This window comes from Trachypithecus francoisi, unplaced genomic scaffold, assembly GCF_009764315.1.
Source record: "Trachypithecus francoisi isolate TF-2019V2 unplaced genomic scaffold, Tfra_2.0 Lachesis_group12, whole genome shotgun sequence".
Taxonomy (NCBI): domain Eukaryota; kingdom Metazoa; phylum Chordata; class Mammalia; order Primates; family Cercopithecidae; genus Trachypithecus; species Trachypithecus francoisi.
Genome location: NW_022681457.1, coordinates 82,196,473 through 82,219,986, shown reverse-complemented (window position 1 = coordinate 82,219,986; position 23,514 = coordinate 82,196,473). Strand labels below are relative to the sequence as shown.

Here is a 23,514-nt window from a genome sequence, read left to right as displayed (position 1 = left end):
TTCAAGAGTAGGGAAATGAGGAAACAGATGGACAGGAAATTCATCTGGGGCACTCAAATATTTCTGTGTGTTCCCTGGCATACAATAAGTAGACAAATAAGATCAATAATAAAAGGTATCTTTAAGGAAGAAGCGTTAACAAAAATGAGTGCTAAAAAAGGATAAATACAGAAAAATGTAAGAGGAAGTGATCTCAGGTAGAAGGTATTAAATATCACCAGAAACTACTACAAGTACTACTGTGTCCCAGGCTGCATACATGTGAGAACCATAAAATAAATCCTCTAATAAATGTTAGGTAATTCAGAAATGCAGAAAGGGTCCCATTTCAACAAGCCCTAAGAAACAGCAAACCTATTTTCCTTCGACCAAACCAAATTAACGGAAGTCCTAGCTCAAGCAATCAGACAAGAGAAAAAAATAAAGGGCATACAAATTAGAAAGGAAGAGGTCAAATTATCCTTGTTTACAGATGATATGATCTTATATTTGGAAAAACCTAAAGACCCCACCAAAAAACTACTAGAACTGACAAATTCAGTAAAGTTGCAGGAGACAAAAATCAACATACAAAAACCAGAGTTTCTATATGCCAAGAGCAAACAATCCGAAAAAGAAATCAAGAAAGTAATCTCATTTACAATAGGTACAAATAAAATAAAATACCTAGGAATTAACCAAAGAAGTGAAAGACCTCCACAATGAAAACTATCAATTATTTATGAAAGAAGCTGAAGACACCAAAAAAAGGAATGATACTGCATGTTCATGGATTAGAAGAATCAATACTGTTAAAATGTACATACTATCCAAAGCAAACTAAAGATTCAATGCACTCCCTATCAAAACACCAATGACATTCTTCACAGACATAGAAAAAAAAATTGTAAAATTTATACGAAACCACCAAAGACTCTGAATACCCAAAGCTATCCTGAGCAAAACAAACAAAACTGGAGGAATCACATTGCCTGACTTCAAGTTATACTACAGAGCTATAGTAACCAAAACAGTATGGTACTGGCATAAAAACAGTATTGACCAATAGAACAGGACAGAGAACCCAGAAAACAAATACATGTATCGAGAGTGAACTCATTTTTTTTTTTTTTTTTTGAGACGGAGTCTCGCTCTGCCGCCCAGGCTGGAGTGCAGTGGCCGGATCTCAGCTCACTGCAAGCTCCGCCTCTCGGGTTCATGCCATTCTCCTGCCTCAGCCTCCCGAGTAGCTGGGACTACAGGCGCCTGCCACGTCGCCCGGCTAGTTTTTTGTATTTTTAGTAGAGACGGGGTTTCACCATGTTAGCCAGGATGGTCTTGATCTCCTGACCTTGTGATCCGCCCGTCTCGGCCTCCCAAAGTGCTGGGATTACAGGCTTGAGCCACCGCGCCCGGCCGAGTGAACTCATTTTTGACAAAGGTTCCAAGAACATATAATGGAAAGGACAGTCTCTTCAACAAGGTGCTGGGAAAACTGGACACCTAAAATGCAGAAGAATGACACTAGACCCCTATTCCTTGCCATATACAAAAATCAAACCAAAATGGATTAAATACTTAAATCTAAGACCTCAAACTAAACTACTAAAAGAAAACATTGGGGAAACTCTCCAGGATGTTGGAGTGGGCAAAGATTACTTGAGTTACACCCCACGAGCACAGGCAACCAAAGCAAAAATAGACAAATGGGATCACATCAAGTTAAAAAGCTTCTGCACAGCAAAGGAAACAATCAAAAAAGTTAAGAGACAAGCCACAAAATGGCTGAAAATATCTGCAAACTACTCATCTGACAAAGGATTAATAACCAGAATATATAAGGAGCTCAAATAACTCTATAGGAGAAAATTTAATAATCTGATTTTTAAAATGGGCAAAAGATCTAAATAGGCATTTCTCAAAAGACATACAAATGGCAAACAGGTGTATGAAAAGGTGCTCAATGTCATTGATCATCAGAGAAATGCACATCAAAACTATAGTAACATGTCATCTCACCCCAGCTAAAATGGCTTTTATCCAAAAGACAGGCAATGACAAATGCTGGAGAGGATGTGGAGAAAAGGGAACATTGGATTTTGTACACTGTTGGAGGGAATGTATATTAGTACAACCACTATGGTGAACAGTTTGGAAGTTCCTCAAAAACACAAAAAGTAGAGCTACCATAAAGATCCAACAATCCCAGCACTGGGTATACACTCAAAAGAAGGCAAATCCACATATCAAAGAGACACTTGCACTCCCATATTGGTTGCAATACTGTTCACAATAGCCAAGATTTGGAAGCATCCTAAGCGTCTATCAACAGATGAATAGATAAAATGTGGTACATATATACACGAGATCCTGTAATTTTCTACATGGATGGAACTGGGGGTCATTATGGTAAGTGAAATAAGCCAGGCACAAAAATACAAACTCCATGTCCCCACTTATTTGTGAGAGCTAAAAATGAAAACAACTCGGAGACAGAGTAGAAGGATGGTTACCAGAGGCTGGGAAGAGTAGTGAGGTGTCAGGGAGAGTGAGAATGGCTAATGGGCACAAAAAAATAGAAGGAGTGACTAAGATCTTGTGTTTGATAGCACAACAGGGTGACTATAGTCAGTAATAATTTAACTGTACATTTTAAAATAACTAAAATAATATAATTGGATTATTTGTAACACAAAGGATTAAACGCTTGGGGTGATGAATATACCCCACTTACGGATGTAATTATGCACTGCATGCCTGTATCAAAATATCCTATGTACCCCATAAATATACATTTTACCCACAAAAATTAAAAATTGAAACAAAATGAAATTACAAAAAATAATCTATCGTTACAATATGTAAAAGAAGTATGTCATATGAGATACACACATATTCACTGGTATACATAAAGCAAATAGTCAAGGAAAGCTTTTGCTTTTTCAGTAAGCTGTTGTTATTACTGAATCTGTACTTGGAAATAAAATACAGGTACATCTGAGGATTCAAATCCATCTTATCCAAACTCAGGAAACAAAAAGATTCTGCTAAACTTTTAAGATTCTACTGTTTAACAGAAATTATATCCATCACTCTCTGAACTTTTTTCTTTTTTTTTGAGATAGAGTCTCACTCTGTCGCCCAGGCTGGAGAGCAGTGGCACAATCTCAGCTCACTGCAACCTCTGCCTCCCAGGTTCAAGCGATTCTCCTGCCTCAGCCTCCCGAGTAGCTGGGACTACGGGCGAGCGCCAGCACACCTGACTAATTTTTTATCTTTTTAGTTGAGACAGGGTTTCACCATATTGGTTAGGCTGGTCTCCAACTCCTGACCTCGTGATCCGCCCACCTTGACCTCCCAAAGTGCCAGGATTACAGGCCTGAGCCACAGCGCCCGGCCCCACTCTCTGAACTCTTACTCTTGCTATCTAAAACTCACGAATTGAACAGATGTGAATGGCCTGCTATCCCTCACTATCCAGACTCTTATCACCCAAACTCAGGATATAAATACAATAGATTCAGACTGCAAATACTTGTGAATCTTAACATAAATTTTTAATATAATTTCACAGTGTTTAAAAAACTTCTGAGGATTTTTTTTTTTTTTTTTTGAGACGGAGTCTTGCTCTGCCACCCAGGCTGGAGTGCAGTGGCCGGATCTCAGCTCACTGCAAGCTCCGCCTCCCGGGTTTATGCCATTCTCCTGCCTCAGCCTCCCAAGTAGCTGGGACTACAGGCGCCCGCCTTGTCGCCCGGCTAGTTTTTTGTATTTTTAAGTAGAGACAGAGTTTCACCGTATTAGCCAGGATGGTCTCGATCTCCTGACCTCGTGATCCGCCCGTCTCGGCCTCCCAAAGTGCTGGGATTACAGGCTTGAGCCACCGCGCCCGGCCCTTCTGAGGATTTTTTAAGTAATATGCAGTACTCTACTAAATCCCATAAACACTAGCTGCAAAACATCTTAGAAAATATCTTCTTGTACCCTATTTCTCAGCAGTCTGTTGGAGCAAGGAAGGCAGCTATTAGGTTATTGACCCTCAGCTCCAAACTGCAGCACCCCTACCTGTATTCTGCTTTGTGGTGGTTGCACTAAGACTCTCTGTAAAAGCTCTCCCAAGAAGAGGCACTCAAGATGAACTGAAAGGCTGGAGGAGGAGGAGGAAGAAAAGACTGTATCTTCCTATGTAATCTTTAGGTTTCATAAGTGCATTTCCCCAACACAGGCTTCTTCAGCCCTATAGCAGCAGGTCCTTCCAGTAGCAACAAGTGAATCCAGCTTGCAGTGTTTCCAACACTTCCAGAACTAGCTTCACCATAAACCACTGAGAGACAGCAGCATCAGCCAGCAAGGTCTGGGACCCAACCTTACAGAATCCCTCTTCCAAGCTCAGACACCAGCATCGATCATGCAGCAGCTTCTCAGAGGTCTAAGTTTCATTTCTTTGGGGACTTTCCTCTAAGTTCCTAATGTTTTCTCGTTCCCTTTGGTCCCTGAGCCCTATGGGCAGTAGCTGCTTCCTGTTGTGTCTATCTTCGTGATATTTTAGTTTTGTTTTTATCCTTTATGTTACTTAGTTAACATTTATATCTAGTTATCAATTCTACTAAAGTATTATCTCTGTTCAAATACTGGTATGATTTCAGCCTCCCTAGAGAATCCTGAGTGCTATAATACTCTCATGTAGAATATGATGTTGTTACAGTGACTTTTGTTGAAATGCAATTCTACCTATACTAGCAAGTAAAGTAGACCAAAGTGTCACAACAATTTGATTACAATTACAGAGTATACTTAACTATCACTACAAACTATTCTGCAGTCATTTTTTAAGGCAAATTTAGAGGGCCTTTTTCTAATTCACATATAGTATCTACTGGTATAAAAAAGGCAAGCTCTGTTTTCCCAAATTTTCTACAATAAATATGTACTACTTTGTAATCATAAAAATACAGCAAGTCTAATTTTAACAACAATTCTAACAAAGTCAGATTAAACAAGGATCCAATATCATCCACAGAAAGTAGTACTTGTTTACCTTACCCTAAATACTTAAAGAGACTGAGGGAGTTTTAATCCATTTACTAAATACCCTCTTCCAACCAACAAATTTTTTATACTTTCCTTCTATTCACTATCTTCACTTACGCATAAATTGCCCACTCCCACTCATACCTGTGCCTACAAACTCCCACCTGCCTATCCATTTTCTGATTCCCAGCCACATGACCAGTTCTTCTCCACCAACTCATTTGCTTCCTGTCTTGAGATTAGTCACTTTCTAGATATACAGATACTATATACATGGTAGTACATACAAGAGAGATAAGACAAACAAGCAATGTTTGTCAGTAGGTTTGAGTTACTTTAAGAGTTCTGGTTGTACTTCTATTTGGGCAGTGTAGTTTGCAGGGACCATTTCTGGTTTGGGGAAGACTCTACGGGAAGTAGACTAAAATTTATTGTGGTTATTAAGTAATCCAGTTTTTCTTCCCTTCTTCGTCTCAAAACAATACTGGCTTCCACCAAGAAAAATCGGTGACAGACAATCGTCTTCTATACATAAATCTAAGAATGGGAATCCTCTGTTTCAGACGTGGACCATACAGAATATTACAGAAATGAAAGACATACATAAGAACAGTAAATATCATGACTCTGATGCCATAGGGCTTCTCAGTTGATAAATTAAATGCTAGATATACAGTTATATCCCAACAAATTCTGATTGTAGAATATTGTGCTAAGGAATTACAACACAGTGAGTAAATTGTAACATAACTTATATTACCTCTTCTCTTTCATCAAACAAAAGTTACACACATATTATTCCTAACCCAATGTCATATAAAGGCTTAACCTAAACATAAATATAGTATTCACATAGAGATTTAAAATTTCAGCCAATTACCTTAATATATGAGTGTTTCAGCATGTCACACAACTAAAATATCTTAAAGAAGTCTAACCAGTAGAAAGTGGACGCTAAAGAAACAACAGTCATTTTACCAAAAAAAAAAAAGCTTTTCTACTGAGGAATAGGACAGTCAGCCTTGACTTGCAAAACGTCAAGTACATAAAAACTACAAAGGTAACTTCATTGTTCATTTTGTGTGTGTGTGTGTGTGTGTGTGTGTGTGTGTGTGTCATTCTGGAAAATCAGGATTGCTCTCAAGCGTAAGGATTCCTTGATTTCCAATCATGGTTCTGGCAATTTTGTATCTCTCCTCTCTCTCCTTCTGCCCTCCAAAGCTGGGCAATTATAACCCTTCCTCATCTACGCTGCTGCAACCACAATGACCTCCTCCATTGCTCCTCAAACATACAAGGCAGCCTCCTGCCTTGGACCTTCCTGCACTCCCTCTGTGCCTAAAGAATGCTCAACTACCACTTATCCAATATATGGCTCACTCCATCATATTTTAAGATCTTCATTCAAATGTCCCCTTTTTTAGTGAAGGCTTCCCTTAGGACTGGCCTAAAATAACACATACTCCTATTATTTCCTATTCCTCTTCTCTATTTTTCTCCTTAACCCTTATCATATCACTAACAGATATTTATACTATTTTGTCTATTAATTGTCCCTCCACCAAAATACAAATTCCATGATTACAGGATTTTTACATGTTATGCTCATTGCTATGCCCCAACATTTAGAAAAGTGCCTGACAACAGTAGATGCTCAATATGCGAGATGAATAAATGATATGGCTGACTACACAACCACATGTAACTAGTAGGTCCTGCCATCAACACCTCATACTCTAAGATTTCAATTAGCAGATTAGGTTTAGATTATTTTTCACTCTGGGAACCATGACAATCCCTCAGGGGCCAATATGAAGGTAGAACATGGAAGCCTAAGCCAGCAAAAACAGTCACACATTCATCTGTTTTGCTAATTTGACTTCACATATTAATTGATTGGCAAAACTGATCTGGTGACTTCAAAAATCTGAAACCACAGGGTTGTACACAACAAAACAGTTCCTACTTTTTACATTTCTCATGTTTTACTGTAAATGAGAGAAATCTAGATATGTTTTTACCATCCCTTAGAAAGAAATTAAAATTAGTATCTTCAGTCTTATTTTGATTGCTACAAAGGCAATCAAAATTTACTATGTTCTAATTAAATTGAGTAGAAAGCAGATTAGCTTTTTTTTTTTTTTTTTTTTTTTTGAGATGGAGTTTCGCTCTTGTTGCCCAGGCTGGAGTGCAATGGCACAATCTCAGCTGACTGCAACCTCTGCCTCCTGGGTTCAAGCGATTCTCCTGCCTCAGCCTCCCAAGTAGCTGGGATTACAGGTGTGAGCCACCACACCTGGCCAATCATTCTGTATTTTCAGTAGAGACAGGGTTTCATTATGTTGGCCAGGCTAGTCTCGAACTCCTGACCTCAGCTGATCCACCCGCCTCAGCCTCCCAAAATGCTGGGAGTACAAGTGTGAGCCACCGCACCCGGCCCAGATTAGTCTTTTTAAAAGAAACACAAGGAAGACCGGGCGCAGTGGCTCAAGCCTGTAATCCCAGCACTTTGGGAGGCCGAGACGGGCGGATCACAAGGTCAGGAGATCGAGACCATCCTGGCGAACACAGTGAAACCCCGTCTCTACTAAAAATACAAAAAACTAGCCGGGCGAGGTGGCGGGCGCCTGTAGTCCCAGCTACTTGGGAGGCTGAGGCAGGAGAATGGCGGGAACCCGGGGGGCGGAGCTTGCAGTGAGCTGAGATCTGGCCACTGCACTCCAGCCTGGGCGACAGAGCAAGACTCCGCCTCCAAAAAAAAAAAAAAAAAAAAGAAACACAAGGAAGTGTTAATTATGTTGTTTCATGTGCAAATTACCACACTATACTCAGTTCACTAAATGAAGATTAAAAGCATATCCAAATCCCATTACCACAAAAATTTCAGTAAGCAGAAATATCACTCCATTCCGCCAAATTGCACTACTTGACAAAACAAGCTACAATATTTTTTTCTGAATCTCACCCTGAAATTCATTGTAATATAAGGTGACCAGTCTAACTTTTAAAATGTTACATGTTCTAATAAAGAAAAAAAAAAAAGAGCACTCACCTTAATGAAGTTACAGATGGACAAGCCTGTCCATACAAACCCATCTGGCCACAAAGAGAATCTGAAAAGTAAAGAAGAGTTAGTTATCAGATGCTGCAAAGTAAATTAAATTAAACCGTAAGCCTCGCTTTAGATGTACTTTAAAACACCCTGAAAACAGAAGTAAAATGCTAAAAGAATCACCCTTATCAGAACACAAACTTACATGAAAGAAAAATGCCACTGAGTCATAAGAGGGATTACACTAAGACAGACAAACATATCAGGAAGCCTACAGACATATTAGGAGGCATAACAGAAATAGATACACTATAACTGTAACATCTAAAGAAGCTGAGATTTCGTAAGATTTAACAAATGATTATGGCTATGTTATAGAGGGTGTCCAAACTGTTTCAGTGGAGTCCTAGGGATTCTAGAAAGGTGCCCAAAAGCTACCAGAGTTAACCATGCAGGTTTCAACCCCCAAATAAGTGCCCCACCAAATCTATTCTTCCAGCAAAACAGTGCTACCTTTATTGGTTTTAAATATTCGACTTCACAAAGACTTCATCTAAGAAACAGTTCCACTGCTTTAAAAAAAAAAAAAAAAAAGGGCCGGGCGCGGTGACTCAAGCCTGTAATCCCAGCACTTTGGGAGGCCGAGACGGGCGGATCACGAGGTCAGGAGATCGAGACCATCCTGGCTAACACGGTGAAACCCCGTCTCTACTAAAAATACAAAAACTAGCTGGGCGAGGTGGCGGGCGCCTGTAGTCCCAGCTACTCGGGAGGCTGAGGCAGGAGAATGGCGTAAACCCGGGAGGCAGAGCTTGCAGTGAGCTGAGATCTGGCCACTGCACTCCGGTCCGGGCGACAGAGCGAGACTCCGCCTCAAAAAAAAAAAAAAAAAGTAGTAGTAGTAATAGTAGCAGCAGCGGTAGTGGTAGTAGTAGTAGTAGTAGTAGCAGCAGCAGCAGCAGCAGCAGCAGCAGTAAAGAGAAGCACTGAAACAGAAAGAGCTTTGAATTCAAATTCTAGGTTTTAGGTTCTAATTCTAACAGTGGCACTATTGAGACCTTAAAGAATTTATATAACTTCAATGAACCTCAGTTTCTTCATCTGTAACGTGGGGCTAATATCACCTACATAACTTTATTCAAAGGGTATTAAACTCCAAACTTGTTGTTAGAATTAAATAAATCAACAAATGTAAAAGTGTCTATCAGCAGTACTATGGAGCACATGGGAGAGTATCAGTATTTTCATTAGGCAGAAGGATGTTCCACAAATGCCTAATGGTAACACAAATGGGATAAGGTAAAATGGGTTTAAGTGTATACATACGCATATACTGCACAAGTGGTGGAACTGTGAGCAACTAAAGAGAGCATGTTCAGTCTGAAGGGATCAGGGCTATTCCCAGTTCTAGTCAATTGTTGCTAGGCAGGAGCATTATATGCCCAGCATTTTAAGAACTTCCAATTTTTCAAGAGAAACAAAAAGAATCCAAAATTTTATCTGCAATCTCTTGATTTTTTATTTTAACTTTTTAAAAAAACACAGATGGGGTCTCGCTATGTTGCCCAGGCTGATCTTGAACTCCTGGGCTCAAGTGATCCTCCTGCCTCGGCCTCCCAAAGTGCTAAGCTTACAGGCATAAGTCACTGCACCTGGCCCTGATTTTCACTTCCTAAATACTACGTGGGCCAAAAAGAAACTGGATTTTGCTCCAAGTCTGTAACCTTTGGTTTGAAAGGTGATTGAAGTCCCTGCATCCAATAATTATCCCGCATACACTGAAGAGAGAGACAGATAAGACACTTCTATTTCTGCCAGAATGACAGGATGAATGGCTCGATCGCATACCCACTGAAAATAACTAAAATGCTGAGTAAAATATCTTTAAATCTTTACATATAAATCAAAAACTTGACAGAAAATCAGGTATGATCAGAATCCAAAAACTAAGTGAAACAGTAGAAACCAGAAAGGTATGCAGAGTACTGATACCAGCTTTCCTTCACCTTTAGGGCATTATGCCAAGCACTATGAATTCTGGCTTGCAATTCCAAGACCTTATGGGACCCAATGTACAAGATGCAACAACGTTCAGATCTTAACCAAGAGAACTACCAGGAAAACTGCTTTTTTAACCTTAGCACTTAGGGTTGGTGAGGGGATCAAGGACTATGACAGCAGTAAGGTATAAGAGGCAGCAATGTTCAGTTCTCAACCAAGTAAACTGCCAGGAAAACTACTTTTTTAACCTCGGCACTCAGTGCTGGGAGAGGATCAGGGACTGTGACAGCAGTGCAAGGGTGTCTTCCCTGATATTTTACAACCACAAGCTGATCTTCCCCTAGATTATGGTTTTAAAAGCTTCATACCGGCCGGGCACAGTTGCTTATGCCTGTAATCCCAGCACTTTGGGAGGCCAAGGCAGCCGGATCACCTGAGGTCAGGAGTTTGAGACCAGCCTGACCAATATGATGAAAACCCCGTCTATACTAAAAATACAAAAAACTTAGCCAGGCATGGCGGCATGTGCCTGTAATCCCAGCTACTTGGGAGACTGAGACAGAAGAATCGCTTGAAGCTGGTAGGCAGAGGTTGCAGTGAGCCAACATCACACCACTGTACTCCAGCCTAGGCAATAAGAGCAAAACTCCATCTCAGAAAAAAAAAAAAAAAGCTTCATACCTAGAATTTTGTTTAGGGTAGCCCTAGGATGGTTGTATCTCCCACCCAAACTTGATAGAAGCAAATGTACATTCTCTCTGGAGGAAATCACCTTTGATCTAAGCCTGGAAAAATTCCCACAGGTAAGAGCTCAAAATAAAGGTATTCATAATTAAAAATCACAAAACCCAGAAGGAAATCAGCCACTCATAGCAAAATACAGCAGAAACATCAGTTAGCACAATAAAACCACAAGGAATTCAGATATAAAAATTACTAGACATCCTTGGGACCAGAGTCCGGCGTGGACAGCCCCTCATCCTAGGAAATGGGGTGTGGTTGAAAAGGCAGCCTTCCCCTCAGCTGTCGTGGAACACACTTTCGTGGGGAACCTGGCGCTAAACTACTCATAGACGACCTGCTCCTGGGTCAGGGTTTTGTACATAGCAGAGCAGCTTTATTTAAAAAAAAAAAAATTACTAGACATCCTTTTCTACTGTTTTACTGTATGCATGATCTACCTAGTCTTGTATTTAAGTTGCCTATATGTAGATAGATCTCAAATCTTCATCTCTAGCAGAGATCAATCTCCTGATCTCCAAACAAATATCTAACATTCTGTACCGGAAATCCCAAATTTACCATGTTTAAAACCAAATTCATCATCTTCTCTTAATATACTTCCTTCCTGGATAAAATGGCACGGCCTTTTCATCTAAGAATGGCTTTCAGGTTTCGTGCTTAACTCTTTACTTTTCGTTAGAGCAGACTAATTTTTTTCCAACTCTTAGTCTCTATGAGGAATTACTTCAGTAAACACTCCTGGTCTCTTAGCCCACTCCTCTCCAAAGAGGTAAATTGGTTAGTACATAGAGCTAACTTAACAAAAGAACTGAGTTCCAGGGACTCAGATTCTTTTCATTTTTTTGAGACGGAGTTTTCACTCTTGTTGCCCAGGCTGGAGTGCAATGGCACCAACTCGGCTCACTGCAACCTCTGCCTCCTGGGTTCAAGCAATTCTCCTGTCTCAGCCTCTCAAGTAGATGGGATTACAGGCATGTACCACCACGCCTGGCTACTTTTTTGTATTTAGTAGATGGGGTTTCACCATGTTGGTCAGGCTGGTCTTGAACTGCTGACCTCAAGTGATCCATCTGCCTTGGCTGGGATCCCAAAGTCCTGGGATTACAGGCTTGAGCCACCACGCCCAGCCCTCAGTCTCTCTCTTCCCTCTCCATCCAGGATTCTACAAGGCAATGATCTGAGTGTGTCCGCTCTGCTGACCCAAACATCCTCTAGAGTGAACTGTCCCATTGACAGATGGGGATGAGGGCCTGCAGAAAGTCAGTCAACTCATTTGGCTCTTAAACCTAAGTCACGTTCTACAATACAGGTTTTATCAAAAACAAAGGCAACTCCTTTGAAAGTTAAACACAGAGTTACCATAAACCCCAGCAATTACAGGCATATATATCTCCAAGAGAATTTAAATGTTCCTACAAAACCATGCACACAAATGACTGTTTGCACACAAATGTGCAGCATTACTCATAAAGCCAAAAAGTGAAAATAACCCAAATGCTTGTCAACTAATGAATGGATAAACAAAATAGGGTTTATCTAAGTAATAACCATATAAGACACAATGCAACTTCATTCAGCCATAAAAAGGAATGAAGTACTTTTACATGCTACAACATAGATGAACCTTGAAAGCCTTATGCTAAGTGAAAAAGACACAAAAGACCACATGCTGTATGATTCCATTTATATGAAATGTCCAGAATAGGCAAATCTATAGAAATGAAAAGTAGACTGGTGGTTGCCAGGAGATGGGGGAAGAGAGGGAGATTGCACATGGGAAGTCACTGCTAGGTTTCTTTTTAGAGTGATGAAAATGGCCTAATTGATAGTGGTAATGGTTGCACAACCTTGTGAATATATTAAAAACTACTGAATTGTACACTTTAAAATGGTGAACTTCACAGTATGTGATTTTTACCTGAATAAAAAGCTAATTTTTTTAAAGGTATTGTCTTGCTTCTTCATCTGTAGGTTCTTATTTCTCAGTCAGTTCAAAACTCAGGCAAGGGAAAATGATCTCACATACTGAATTGTCCAAACATCAACACCCTTAGGACCTCCAATAAGTTACCATTTACTACCAAATTCTAACTTTTAATTATCTTTCTAATCTGCTCTAGCTTCAATGCCTTAGTCCCAGTGTTATTCATTTTTCCTCTAGATCACTGTCCTTAAATGACATGCTGAACCCTAGGCTTATTGACTGAAAGAACAAACATATACCAGTCTTCTCCCTATCCAAGCAACTGAACAACCAACAGGGAAATCTCACAAAAGAAGACTAAGGTTCACATTGAAGTCAGGAAATTTTGAAGTCCTCCAAGCCACAAACAAATCCCTGTGACATCAAGTATAGTTGAACAATGATATTAACTCATTCAATTACATCCATATTTACATGGTTTTATTTGGTGCCAACAGCATAAATCTCCAAATCTTTTGAAAACTAGTATGTATCAAGAAAGAGTAGAATGACACAACCAGAATATGAGTACTAAAAGCCAGGCATTAGCTAATGAGTATGCTGCAATACAAGCTATTTACTGTATTATATTCCATTACCAATAGAAAAGCATGGAATTCCTTTTAACATAAGCAGTATTCAAGTATACATTAAACTGAGTTACAAACGATCCACATTTAGGAAGAAGCCATCACAACACACTAACAGTTGTAAAATAACGTATTATTTGGGGGCATGGAGTGAAATAGAACTAAGTGTTCTGAAAAAGCTCTGAATAAGTTCTTTTTGTTTTTAAGAGATAGGGTCTTGCTTTGTTGCCCAGGCTGGAGTACAGTGGCCAGATGATAGCTCACTGCAGCCTCGAACTTCTGAGCTCAAGCAATCCTCTTGCCTCAGCCTCCCTAGTATCTGGGACCACAGGTGCACACCACTGCATTGGGCTAATTTTTTTTATTTTTTGTGTTTTGTAAAAATAAGGTCTTGCTGTGTTGTCCAGGCTGATGTCAAACTTCTGGCCTCAAACGATCCTCCCACCTCAGCCTCCCAAAGCACTGGGATTACAGGCATGAGTCATCACACCCAGCCCGAAATACTTAGGAGCTCTCTCCCCTTTCCCACCTACAAAGAAATGTAACGCTTTACAATTTACAAAAAACTTACTACCATTCATGACCTTGTGGCTGAAGACTCAACACTGGAATCCCAACTATTGACAACTACTGTGTGACCTTGGATATGTTAACTTCCCTAAGGCTTAATTTCCTCCTTCATAAGAAAGGAAAAATGCAGTAAATGCCTCAGTTACTATGACAGTCGTTTGAATGAAAACATTAGCATAACACCAGACAAAGGTAAGAATTAAACATTTGTTAAAACTATTACACTCAGGAATGGAAAACCAAACGTTGTATGTTCTCAAAAGTGGGAGCTATGAGGATGCAAAGGAGTAAGAATGATACAATGGACTTTGGGGACTGGGGAAAGGGTGGGAGTGGAGTGAAGAATAAAAGACTACACATTGGGTATAGTGTACACTGCTTGGGTGATGGATGCGCCAAAATCTCAGAAATCACCCCTAAAGAACTTATTCATGTAACTAAGCACCACTTGTCCCCAAAAACCTACCGAGATTTAAAAAAATAAAAATTCATTTATTTTATTTATAAAAAAAAAACTGTTACAGCTCTAGAGATCAAGAAGCTATTCCTTTTTTTACTTCTGAATTCAGCCCTATCTTTCCAAAATACTTGAAAGTATAAAATTCACTAACACCCATGAAGAAACAAACCCTCTGATTCAAGAAACTTGACTGAACATTGTAGATTATTATACCATTAGTCACAGGTAATCATTAAAGCAGTCGCAGAAATAACCTGTATCCTAATCAACCCAAATAGAAGAAACGTGCCAGAGGGAAGAGTAAAGGGAAAAGAATCCTGATGAGTGAGAAGCAATCAGCTGTTCATCCCAGCTCCTCTAGCTAAACCTGAAGGCAGTGGTACAGCTTGAGCTAAGAAGTCATCTGCTTTCAAAGAGCAATTAAAATCATGAGGCTCTTCAATCAGAAGAGAGGCCACATAGATAATTAAGACAAACGATTAAAAAAAAAAAAAAACTTGAGGAAGTTGGACTGCAGACAGCAGCAAGTGATTTAAGAGGGAGAAAGGCAATAGTGTTCAGTGTAGATCAGGAAGGATAAAAACTGAAAAGAGAATACTGGCTTTTAAAAGAAGATACTACTACTACATTGGGCGAGTTTTGTAGAATAGTGAAGGCAAAAATTAGCATGGACAGGGGTTAAGAATCAGGAGTGAGGCCGGGCGCGGTGGCTCAAGCATGTAATCCCAGCACTTTGGGAGGCCAAGACGGGTGGATCACGAGGTCAGGAGATCGAGACCATCCTGGCTAACACGGTGAAACCCCGTCTCTACTAAAAATACAAAAACTAGCCAGGCGAGGTGGCGGGCGCCTGTAGTCCCAGCTACTCGGGAGGCTGAGGCAGGAGAATGGCGTAAACCCGGGAGGCGGAGCTTGCAGTGAGCTGAGATCTGGCCACTGCACTCCAGTCTGGGCGACAGAGCGAGACTCCGCCTCAAAAAAAAAAAAAAAAAAAGAATCAGGAGTGAAAGAAAAATAATAGTTTAGCTACAAAGTGTATTAAATTAAGTAGAAAGTGTAATAACAGAAATTATAGATTAAGAATTCAGGAATGGTAAAGAATGTCAGAACTTTCATCACATTATCTCTATTACTCTATTTTATTCTTCATAAATAGAAACAGAAAACAGAAAAGCTTGTCACCATCTGATATGATTTTTATTTCTCCCCCATTAGAATGTGAGCTCCATGTTTCATTCTCTGTTATATTCCCAAAACCTAGTATAAAGCCAGCATTCATATTTTTTCAGTGAACGAATAAACCAGATTCTTCAAAAGTTGGGGGGAAAAAAGAAACTTTACTTAATACAGTCTTTTGTATCCACCAGTTTTCTCTACTTCTAAGCAATTTAGGACCAGTCTGCAGTTAGAAGATGGAAGTTAGGTATCCAGAATATACAAATCTTACAACTCAATAACGAGAAGACTAATAATCCAATTTAATAATGGACAAGAATCTCAACACCCATTTCTACAAAGAAGACATATGAATGTCCAATAAATACATGAAAAGATGTTCAGCATAATCACTAGGGAAATAATTTGTTTGTTTTTTTTTGGGAGAGGGAGTTTCGCTCTTGTCACCCAGACTGGAGTGCAGTGGTGTGAACTTGGCTCACTGCGGCCTCCAACTCCCGCGTTCAAGTGATTCTCCTGCCTCAGCCTCCCAAGTAGCTGGGATTACAGGCACGCACCACCATGCCCAGCTAACTTTTTTTGTATTTTTAGTAGAGACAGGGTTTCACCATGTTGGTCAAGCTGGTCTCAAACTCCCGATATAAGGTGATCCGCCCACCTTAGCCTCCCAAAGTGCTGAGATTACAGGCGTGAGCCACTGCACCCAGCTGGGAAATACACATTAAAACAAGACACCACTTCATACCCACTAGAATGGCTATAATCAAAAAGACACAAAATAACAAGTGTTGCAAAGATGTGAAGAAATTCAAACTTTCATGCATTGCTAGTACAAGTGCAAAATAGTGTTGCTACTTTGGGAAAGTTTGGCAGTTCATCAAAAAGTCAGACATTAAGAGTTACCATATGACCCAGAAATTCTATACTCAAGAAATGAAAACATACATCCACACAAAAATCTGTATAAGAATGTTCACAGCAGTATTAAATCATAATAGCAAAAAAATGAAAATAGGCCGGGTGCAGTAGCTCACACCTGTAATCCCAGCACTGTGGGAGGCCAAGGCAGGCAGATCTCTTGAGCCCAGGAATTCAAGACCAGTCTGGGCAACATGGCAAGATCACAACTCTACAAAAAACACAAAATTTAGCTAGGCACTGTGGGTTGTGCCTGTAGTTCTGGCTACTCAGGAGGCTGAGGTGGAAGGATCAATTGAGCCCAAGAGGTAGAGGCTGCAGTGAGCTGTGATCGTGTCACTGCTTTCCAGCTCAGCGACAGAGCAAGCCCCTGTTTTGTTTTGTTAAAAACATGGAAATAATCCAAATGCCCATCAACTGATGAATGGATATGTTATATCCACATAACGGAATGCTGTTTTGACAATAAAAAGGAATAAATGTTACAACATGTATAACCCTTAACAACATTATGCTAAGTGAAAGAAACCAGTCATAAAAGATTACATATTGTAAGATTCCATTTACATCAAACATCCAAAATAGGCAATGTTAGTAATTAGATAGCAGTTTCTTAGGGTTAGCAGTAAGAGAAAAAGTAAATGGAGAATAGGGACTGACTGCTATGAGGTATGGGGTTTCTTTGCAAGGGAGGAGAAAAACATTCTAAAATTAGACTGTAGCAATGGTTGCACAACCCCGTGAATACACTAAAAAACACTGAATTTTACACTTTAACTAGGTGAACTGGATGGTATGTGAATTATATCTCAACAAAGCTGTTAGGAAAAAAATAAGTTCAGAACCACCACACACAAATGTTTTTATTCCTGCTTCCTGCTGCTTCTCTCACTAGTGCCACAGGATCCACTCCCAAACCCCACAGCTGGAACAGCAAAGGGAGAGTAAAAGTAACTACCTCACCAGAAAACAACTCTAGAAAAAACAATTACTTACAAATCTATAACCCCCTGAACCATTCAATAGTTTTCTGGTGGCCTCCACTATTTTCAAACCATACTGTTTATTCTCTAAACACATTTAATGAAGATACATGTACAGCCAATAAAAAAGTTTCATACACCTGAAAAAGTTATCAAGGAAACTACTAATATCTACAAATCGACTACTTAGGCTATACCCCCCTCTCCTCCTAAAACAAGACCAGGGCCAGGAGGAGACTAACAGAAGATGAAAAAAATTAGCTTTGGCTTTTAAAGACTGTTTTAACAGTAGGAAGTATACGTAACTGCCTCTTTTCCTCCGTATTTTAGGACTAGTGTCAATAAAACAGGTGGTGAGTGTGGGGAAGGGGGACTTCCTGGCCAAACATCACACAGCTATAACTTCTTCCAAACCCCAAACCTTACTTCCTGCAATTTATGTAAACAGATCACAGGCCACCCTCTTCAAACTAAATCATAACCCAAGCAAATAGCACAAGATTCTATTTCTGGGTCTGTCATTAACTCACTAGATAATCCTGAGGCTTCAGTCTCTCTACTTTGCTCAAAAACTTAACTACCTCATATCTGGTCCCAAAATCTTATCATGTGGTCTAATGAAGACTTTCCCAATTTACAGATTTATTTTTACTGAGAACCTGACAAAGGTATATTAAATTAGATCACATTGTAGGTTTAAATACCGAAATTATATGGTATATGAAATAGATCACATTATATGTTTAAAGGTATATGAAATTAGATATATGAAATTAGAGGTATATGAAATTAGATCACATTAGATGTTTAAAGGTACATGAAATTAGATCACATTATATGTTTAAACCACCTTTATTGAATATACACGAAATATGAAAAATCCAAAAGATTATCTACTAAAAAATGTTGAACTCTTACATTTTAAGCAACATTTAAAGGTATTCACTAAACAAAGAATAAGCTTTTGGAGGGCTAAAGGCTATGAGGCTTTAAATTTGAGCTCAGTTATATTTAGAAAACCAAGATGCCACTTCTCTGGATCCTGTATCTTTATCTTGGGCATTTGATTCATGTGCTTTGCCTGGTGTAATTCAAAGCAACAGATCCTACCCATGTTGCTGAAAACTCCACTGAATCTAACAGAACTTACTGGCTGTCAGAGGAATAAAATGCTGTACTGAAACTGAAAAGATAGGAAGCCATAAAGTCTCCACTGCCAGAGATGTTTAACAAAATAAAAATTACCTGCCTTGTTCCCAAAGTCAGTAAACAAACCACTACTGACTTTATAATCATTTCTATCCCATTCCTGGAAATCCTGATTTAGGTGAAACTTGGGAAATCTAGTAATTAAAAGTTATCTCAGGTGATTCTGATGTAGTCTGATTACTGGTTTAGGACAAGGGTAGCAGAAAGGTTTCATATTATTTGTCAATAATGCTCAATAGGCAGCAGCTGCCTTAAGTGCTACAAAGAGAAAATAATGTCTAAACACAACCAGAAATTAGTAGTCTGCCAAGGACATGGTGAGGGGAAATTGGTAACATGCAAATCATTTATCTGTCATCCCTGATTCCGTTAGACCACTGAATGGACTGTTTGCTGGGAGACTTTTGAGGTAAGAAGAGATCCAGGTCTGGATTATTTACTTTTAACTGGCAGAAGCTCCAGCTGACTCTAGAAAGTTAGGAAACAGAAGAATAGACCTGGTATATGTACCAGGACTCTTCAAAAGTACTTATTAAGCACCCAGTATTATAAAGAAAAAGAAGACAGTATGACTTTTGCTCTCCAGATGTTTACAATCTTGTTGGAGAAATGAAAATTCTACATAACATAAAGGTGGGTTTTTAAAATAAAGCAAATAAAAATATTTTTGTGCCACTTTGGATAATAGTGGGAGCCAGTGGAAGAACTGAGTGACAGGCCAAAAATAGTCAAGTATGAACTGACTCAAGAGGAAACCAAATGTGGGTTCCTGATCAGTACATGATTAAAGAGATGTATGAAGAAGATTCCACTGTCATCATTTTCCAGGAAAAAAAAAAAAAATGGGAGACTTTATCATCAAGGCATGATGTATTGGAGGACAAATAATCCACTTCATGTTGTTTCTGTAGGCATCTGTCTCTACCACTGGAATGCTGGCTCCTAGCGGGCCATGTACACATTGAATTAACTTTTTATCTCCCATAATGCCTAGGACACGTTCTACACATAATACTCCAAAATGATTGCTGAATTGTCATCAAAGAAGAAAAAATCTAGCAGATATTTCAAAAGGAACAGAATTTGGTACCGATAAGAGACGTGAAGGGCCAAAGGAGTCAAATTATCCAAAAGGGGGGAGAGTGGGAAGTGGCTATGGTTCAGTTAAAGGAGATTTAACTTGGTTCCATTTTCCCCCTGGGATTGTAAACTAGTTCAACCATTATGGAAAACAGTATGGCGATTCCTCAAGGATCTAGAACTAGATGTACCATATGACCCAGCCATCCTATTACTGGGTATATACCCAAAGGATCATAAATCATGCTGCTATAAAGACACATGCACACATATGTTTATTGTGGCACTATTCACAATAGCAAAGACTTGGAATCAACCCAAATGTCCATCAGTGACAGACTGGATTAAGAAAATGTGGCACATATATACCATGGAATACTATGCAGCCATAAAAAAGGATGAGTTTGTGTCCTTTGTAGGGAGGGACATGGATGCAGCTGGAAACCATCATTCTTAGCAAACTATCACAAGAACAGAAAACCAAACACCGCATGTTCTCACTCATAGGTGGGAACTGAACAATGAGATCACTTGGACTCGGGAAGGGGAACATCACACACCGGGACCTATCATGGAGGGGGTAGGGACTGCATTGGGAGTTATACCTGATGTAAATGACGAGTTGATGGGTGCTGACGAGTTGATGGGTGCAGCACACCAACATGGCACAAGTATACATATGTAACAAACCTGCACGTTATGCACATGTAAAAATAAATAAATAAATAAAGGAGATTTAAGAAATATAACAACCAAATGCAGTGTATATACCTTATCTGGATCTTGAGTCAACTAAAAACCAACTGTAAAGAGATGTTTTTAAAGAATCAGGACATTTTATTATGAACTAGATATTAGATGACACCTAAAAATATTGTCTATTGTCTACTCTATCATCAGATACAATGATGGCATGGGTTATATAATATCTACATTTTCTTAGAGATGCATACTGACATAGGGATGAAAAGACAATGTCTATGATTTTCTTTGAAATACTTAAAGAAAAAAGATATTTGAGGCATATGTGACACCTATTTTAATTTGATGAATCTCAATGACGGGTAAAGGGGGGTTCTTCATATTTCATATACTTCTGAATATACTCAAAAGGGCAGTTGGACTAAACTTGTTTGGTGTTAGTTGCTCAACAATACTAATAGATAATTAATTATTTTTCTTTCTCAGATTTCAGGAAGCTAAGGATGACTAGTACTTCTGAGAAAACAGCCTAGCCTCAATCAGAAGAAAACGGGCATTCGTTAGTTAGCTCTACTAATAGGAAATCTCTCTGAATCTACTCAAAGAACTTCTTGTAAATTAAGATGAGAACTGAGTATGAGCCAAGAGAGTGACTCAGCTGCTAAAAAGAAACAAAATGCAATCTTAGGCTTCATCAGAAGAACAGTATCCAGAAAAGGAGTGTAACAGTACCATGTACTCCTCACTAGTTAGTTCACAACTGGAGTATTGTATTCTGGGGGTTTTTTGTTTTGTTTTAATATAGAATTTAAAAACCATCACCTATGGAGGGAAACATGTTCTGTTTTGAGCACCACATTTTAAGAACACTTACAGGACAGAATCCTTGGAAGGAGGGATATCAAACTAGTGAGGGATCAGAAACCAAATGTCAAGTGTATAATGACTGAAGAAACTGGGTGTGCAAGTGTATAATGACTGAAGAAACTGGGTGTTTCTAGCCTTCCACCTTTCTAGCCTTCCACTTCACCTCTACCATACAGACCAGTGTGTAATATTTTCCAGAGGATTTCAAGAGTTGTTAATGCACACTCCATAATTACAGAAGATTGAGATAAACACTTTCTTTCCTCTAAATGACTTAGAGTGTTCAATATCCTAAAATGCTTTAACATCCATGAAAATGATGATCAGTATTTCTCAAATATGACCATTCATTTAACAAATATTTATTAAGCACCAATTATTAGCCAACCACTCCTCCAGGTGCTGGGGATACAACAATGAACAGTTTTAATATCCTGGAGGATAGTCTGGGGAACAACCAAGCTGGGTCTCTATTCCTCTAACTCGCATTGTGCTTCCTCATTTCTAAGTCTTTGACTATGCTCTCAGCCTTGAATGCTCCACGTTTAATCTTAATCCAAACACTATCTCATCCACGAAGCTTTTTTCATCATCATAAGCAAAAGCACTCCCTCTTCTCAGTAAACCCATAGCTCTTAGTATCTATACCCATTTCTTGCTAACAGACTATGCCTCTTAATTACCTTTGGATCTCTCACAATATCTAGGACAGTGTCTTGCATGCACAGGTACTCAAGAGATATATGCTGAACAATCACCTTCAAATAATTGAATAATCTTGTGAAAGAAGGCAGACTAGGTCTCTACTGTTCCACAGGAAGAACTAAGAAAAAGAGATGACATTAGATGCAAATTCTGCCTCAATTACAACTAATAACAAACAGGTTACCTTACAGCTATGAGTGACCAAAGGTGTTCTAAAAGTAGCTGAATGACTATATATCAAGTGTTTTAGCAATCTACTTCACTGATTTGAATGATTAACTCTTAAAATTCTAGGAACCACTATATACATATATAAAAACATATATAGTGCATTATATATTATATATTATATATAGTGTGTATATTATAGTGTGTATATATAGTATATAGTGTACATACAGTGTATATACAGTATATATAGTGTGTATATATCTATCACTGTATTAGACAAAACTATCTGTAGTATTAAAATTCTTAAAATTAAATTTAAACATGCAACATCTTTTATTAGTACAGTGATGCATCGCTTAACAACAGGGATACTTTCTAAGAAATGTGTTGTTAGGCGATTTCATCACTGTACAAACGTCAGAGTGTACTCCCACAAACCTGGATGGTAGAGCCTACTACACACCTAGGCTACATGATACAGCCTATTGCTCCTAGGCTACAAGCTTGAATGGCATGTTACTGCACTGAATATGGTAGGCAACTGGAATACAAAAGCATGTGTATCTAAACACAGAAAAGGTACAGTAAAAATACTGTATAAAAGATGGTATGCCTGTATAGGACACTCATAATGAATGGAGCTTGCAGGACTGGCAATTGCTCAGAGGGAGTGAGTGATGAGTGACTGTGAAGGCCTGGGACATTACTGTACACTACTGTAGACTTTATAAACACTGTACACATAGACTACACTAAATTTATTTTTTTTATTACACTACAAGATTGTGATGGCTTTGAGGTCACTAGGCAATAGAAATTTTTCAGCTCCATTATAATCTTAAGGGACCACCACTGTATATACATATATGTGCCCCACAGTTGACCAAAACATCATTATGTGGCACATGACTGTATAATGGCTATATAATAATGCCTATTATGTGTCACGCACAGTGTTAAGAATAGAGGATAAGAGACAAAAAGACACTGTCTCCATCCTGGAAGAATCAATACAATGTTGTTTGCTTATGTTCCCAAAGCAAACCTGATATAAATCTGAATGCCCAGGTCATCTACCTGAGTAACAAATGCTCCTTAGATGACGAAATTCCTTAGATTTTCAATATTTTGCAATCAGAGAAATAACTATGAAGCCATCAGCTTCCCTTAAAGCCATCTATTCACATCCCTAAATCCATTAAGTTCTTTGAACTAGCTACTCATTCTGCCTTTCTAGTCAAAAAGTAGAAAACAGAAGAAATCACAGGATACTTTCAGATGCCAAGGACATCTCTGATTTTTCTCCCAAACTA

General features: G+C 39.0%; 1 protein-coding gene across 4 annotated transcripts in view; it reads right to left on the bottom strand.

The window, feature by feature from the left end:
- The window catches only part of FOXJ3 (forkhead box J3), a 157,416-nt gene that overhangs the window by 123,164 nt on the left and 10,738 nt on the right, over positions 1 to 23,514 (bottom strand). For all 4 annotated transcript variants that reach the window (XR_004440907.1, XR_004440908.1, XR_004440910.1 and 1 more), the window contains exon 2: positions 8,063 to 8,123. Coding sequence is in view for 1 of the 4 variants with exons in the window: in XM_033226864.1 (XP_033082755.1) it covers positions 8,063 to 8,106 (44 nt within the window). In the remaining 3 variants the exon portion in view is untranslated. The remainder of the gene's footprint in view (positions 1 to 8,062; positions 8,124 to 23,514) is intronic.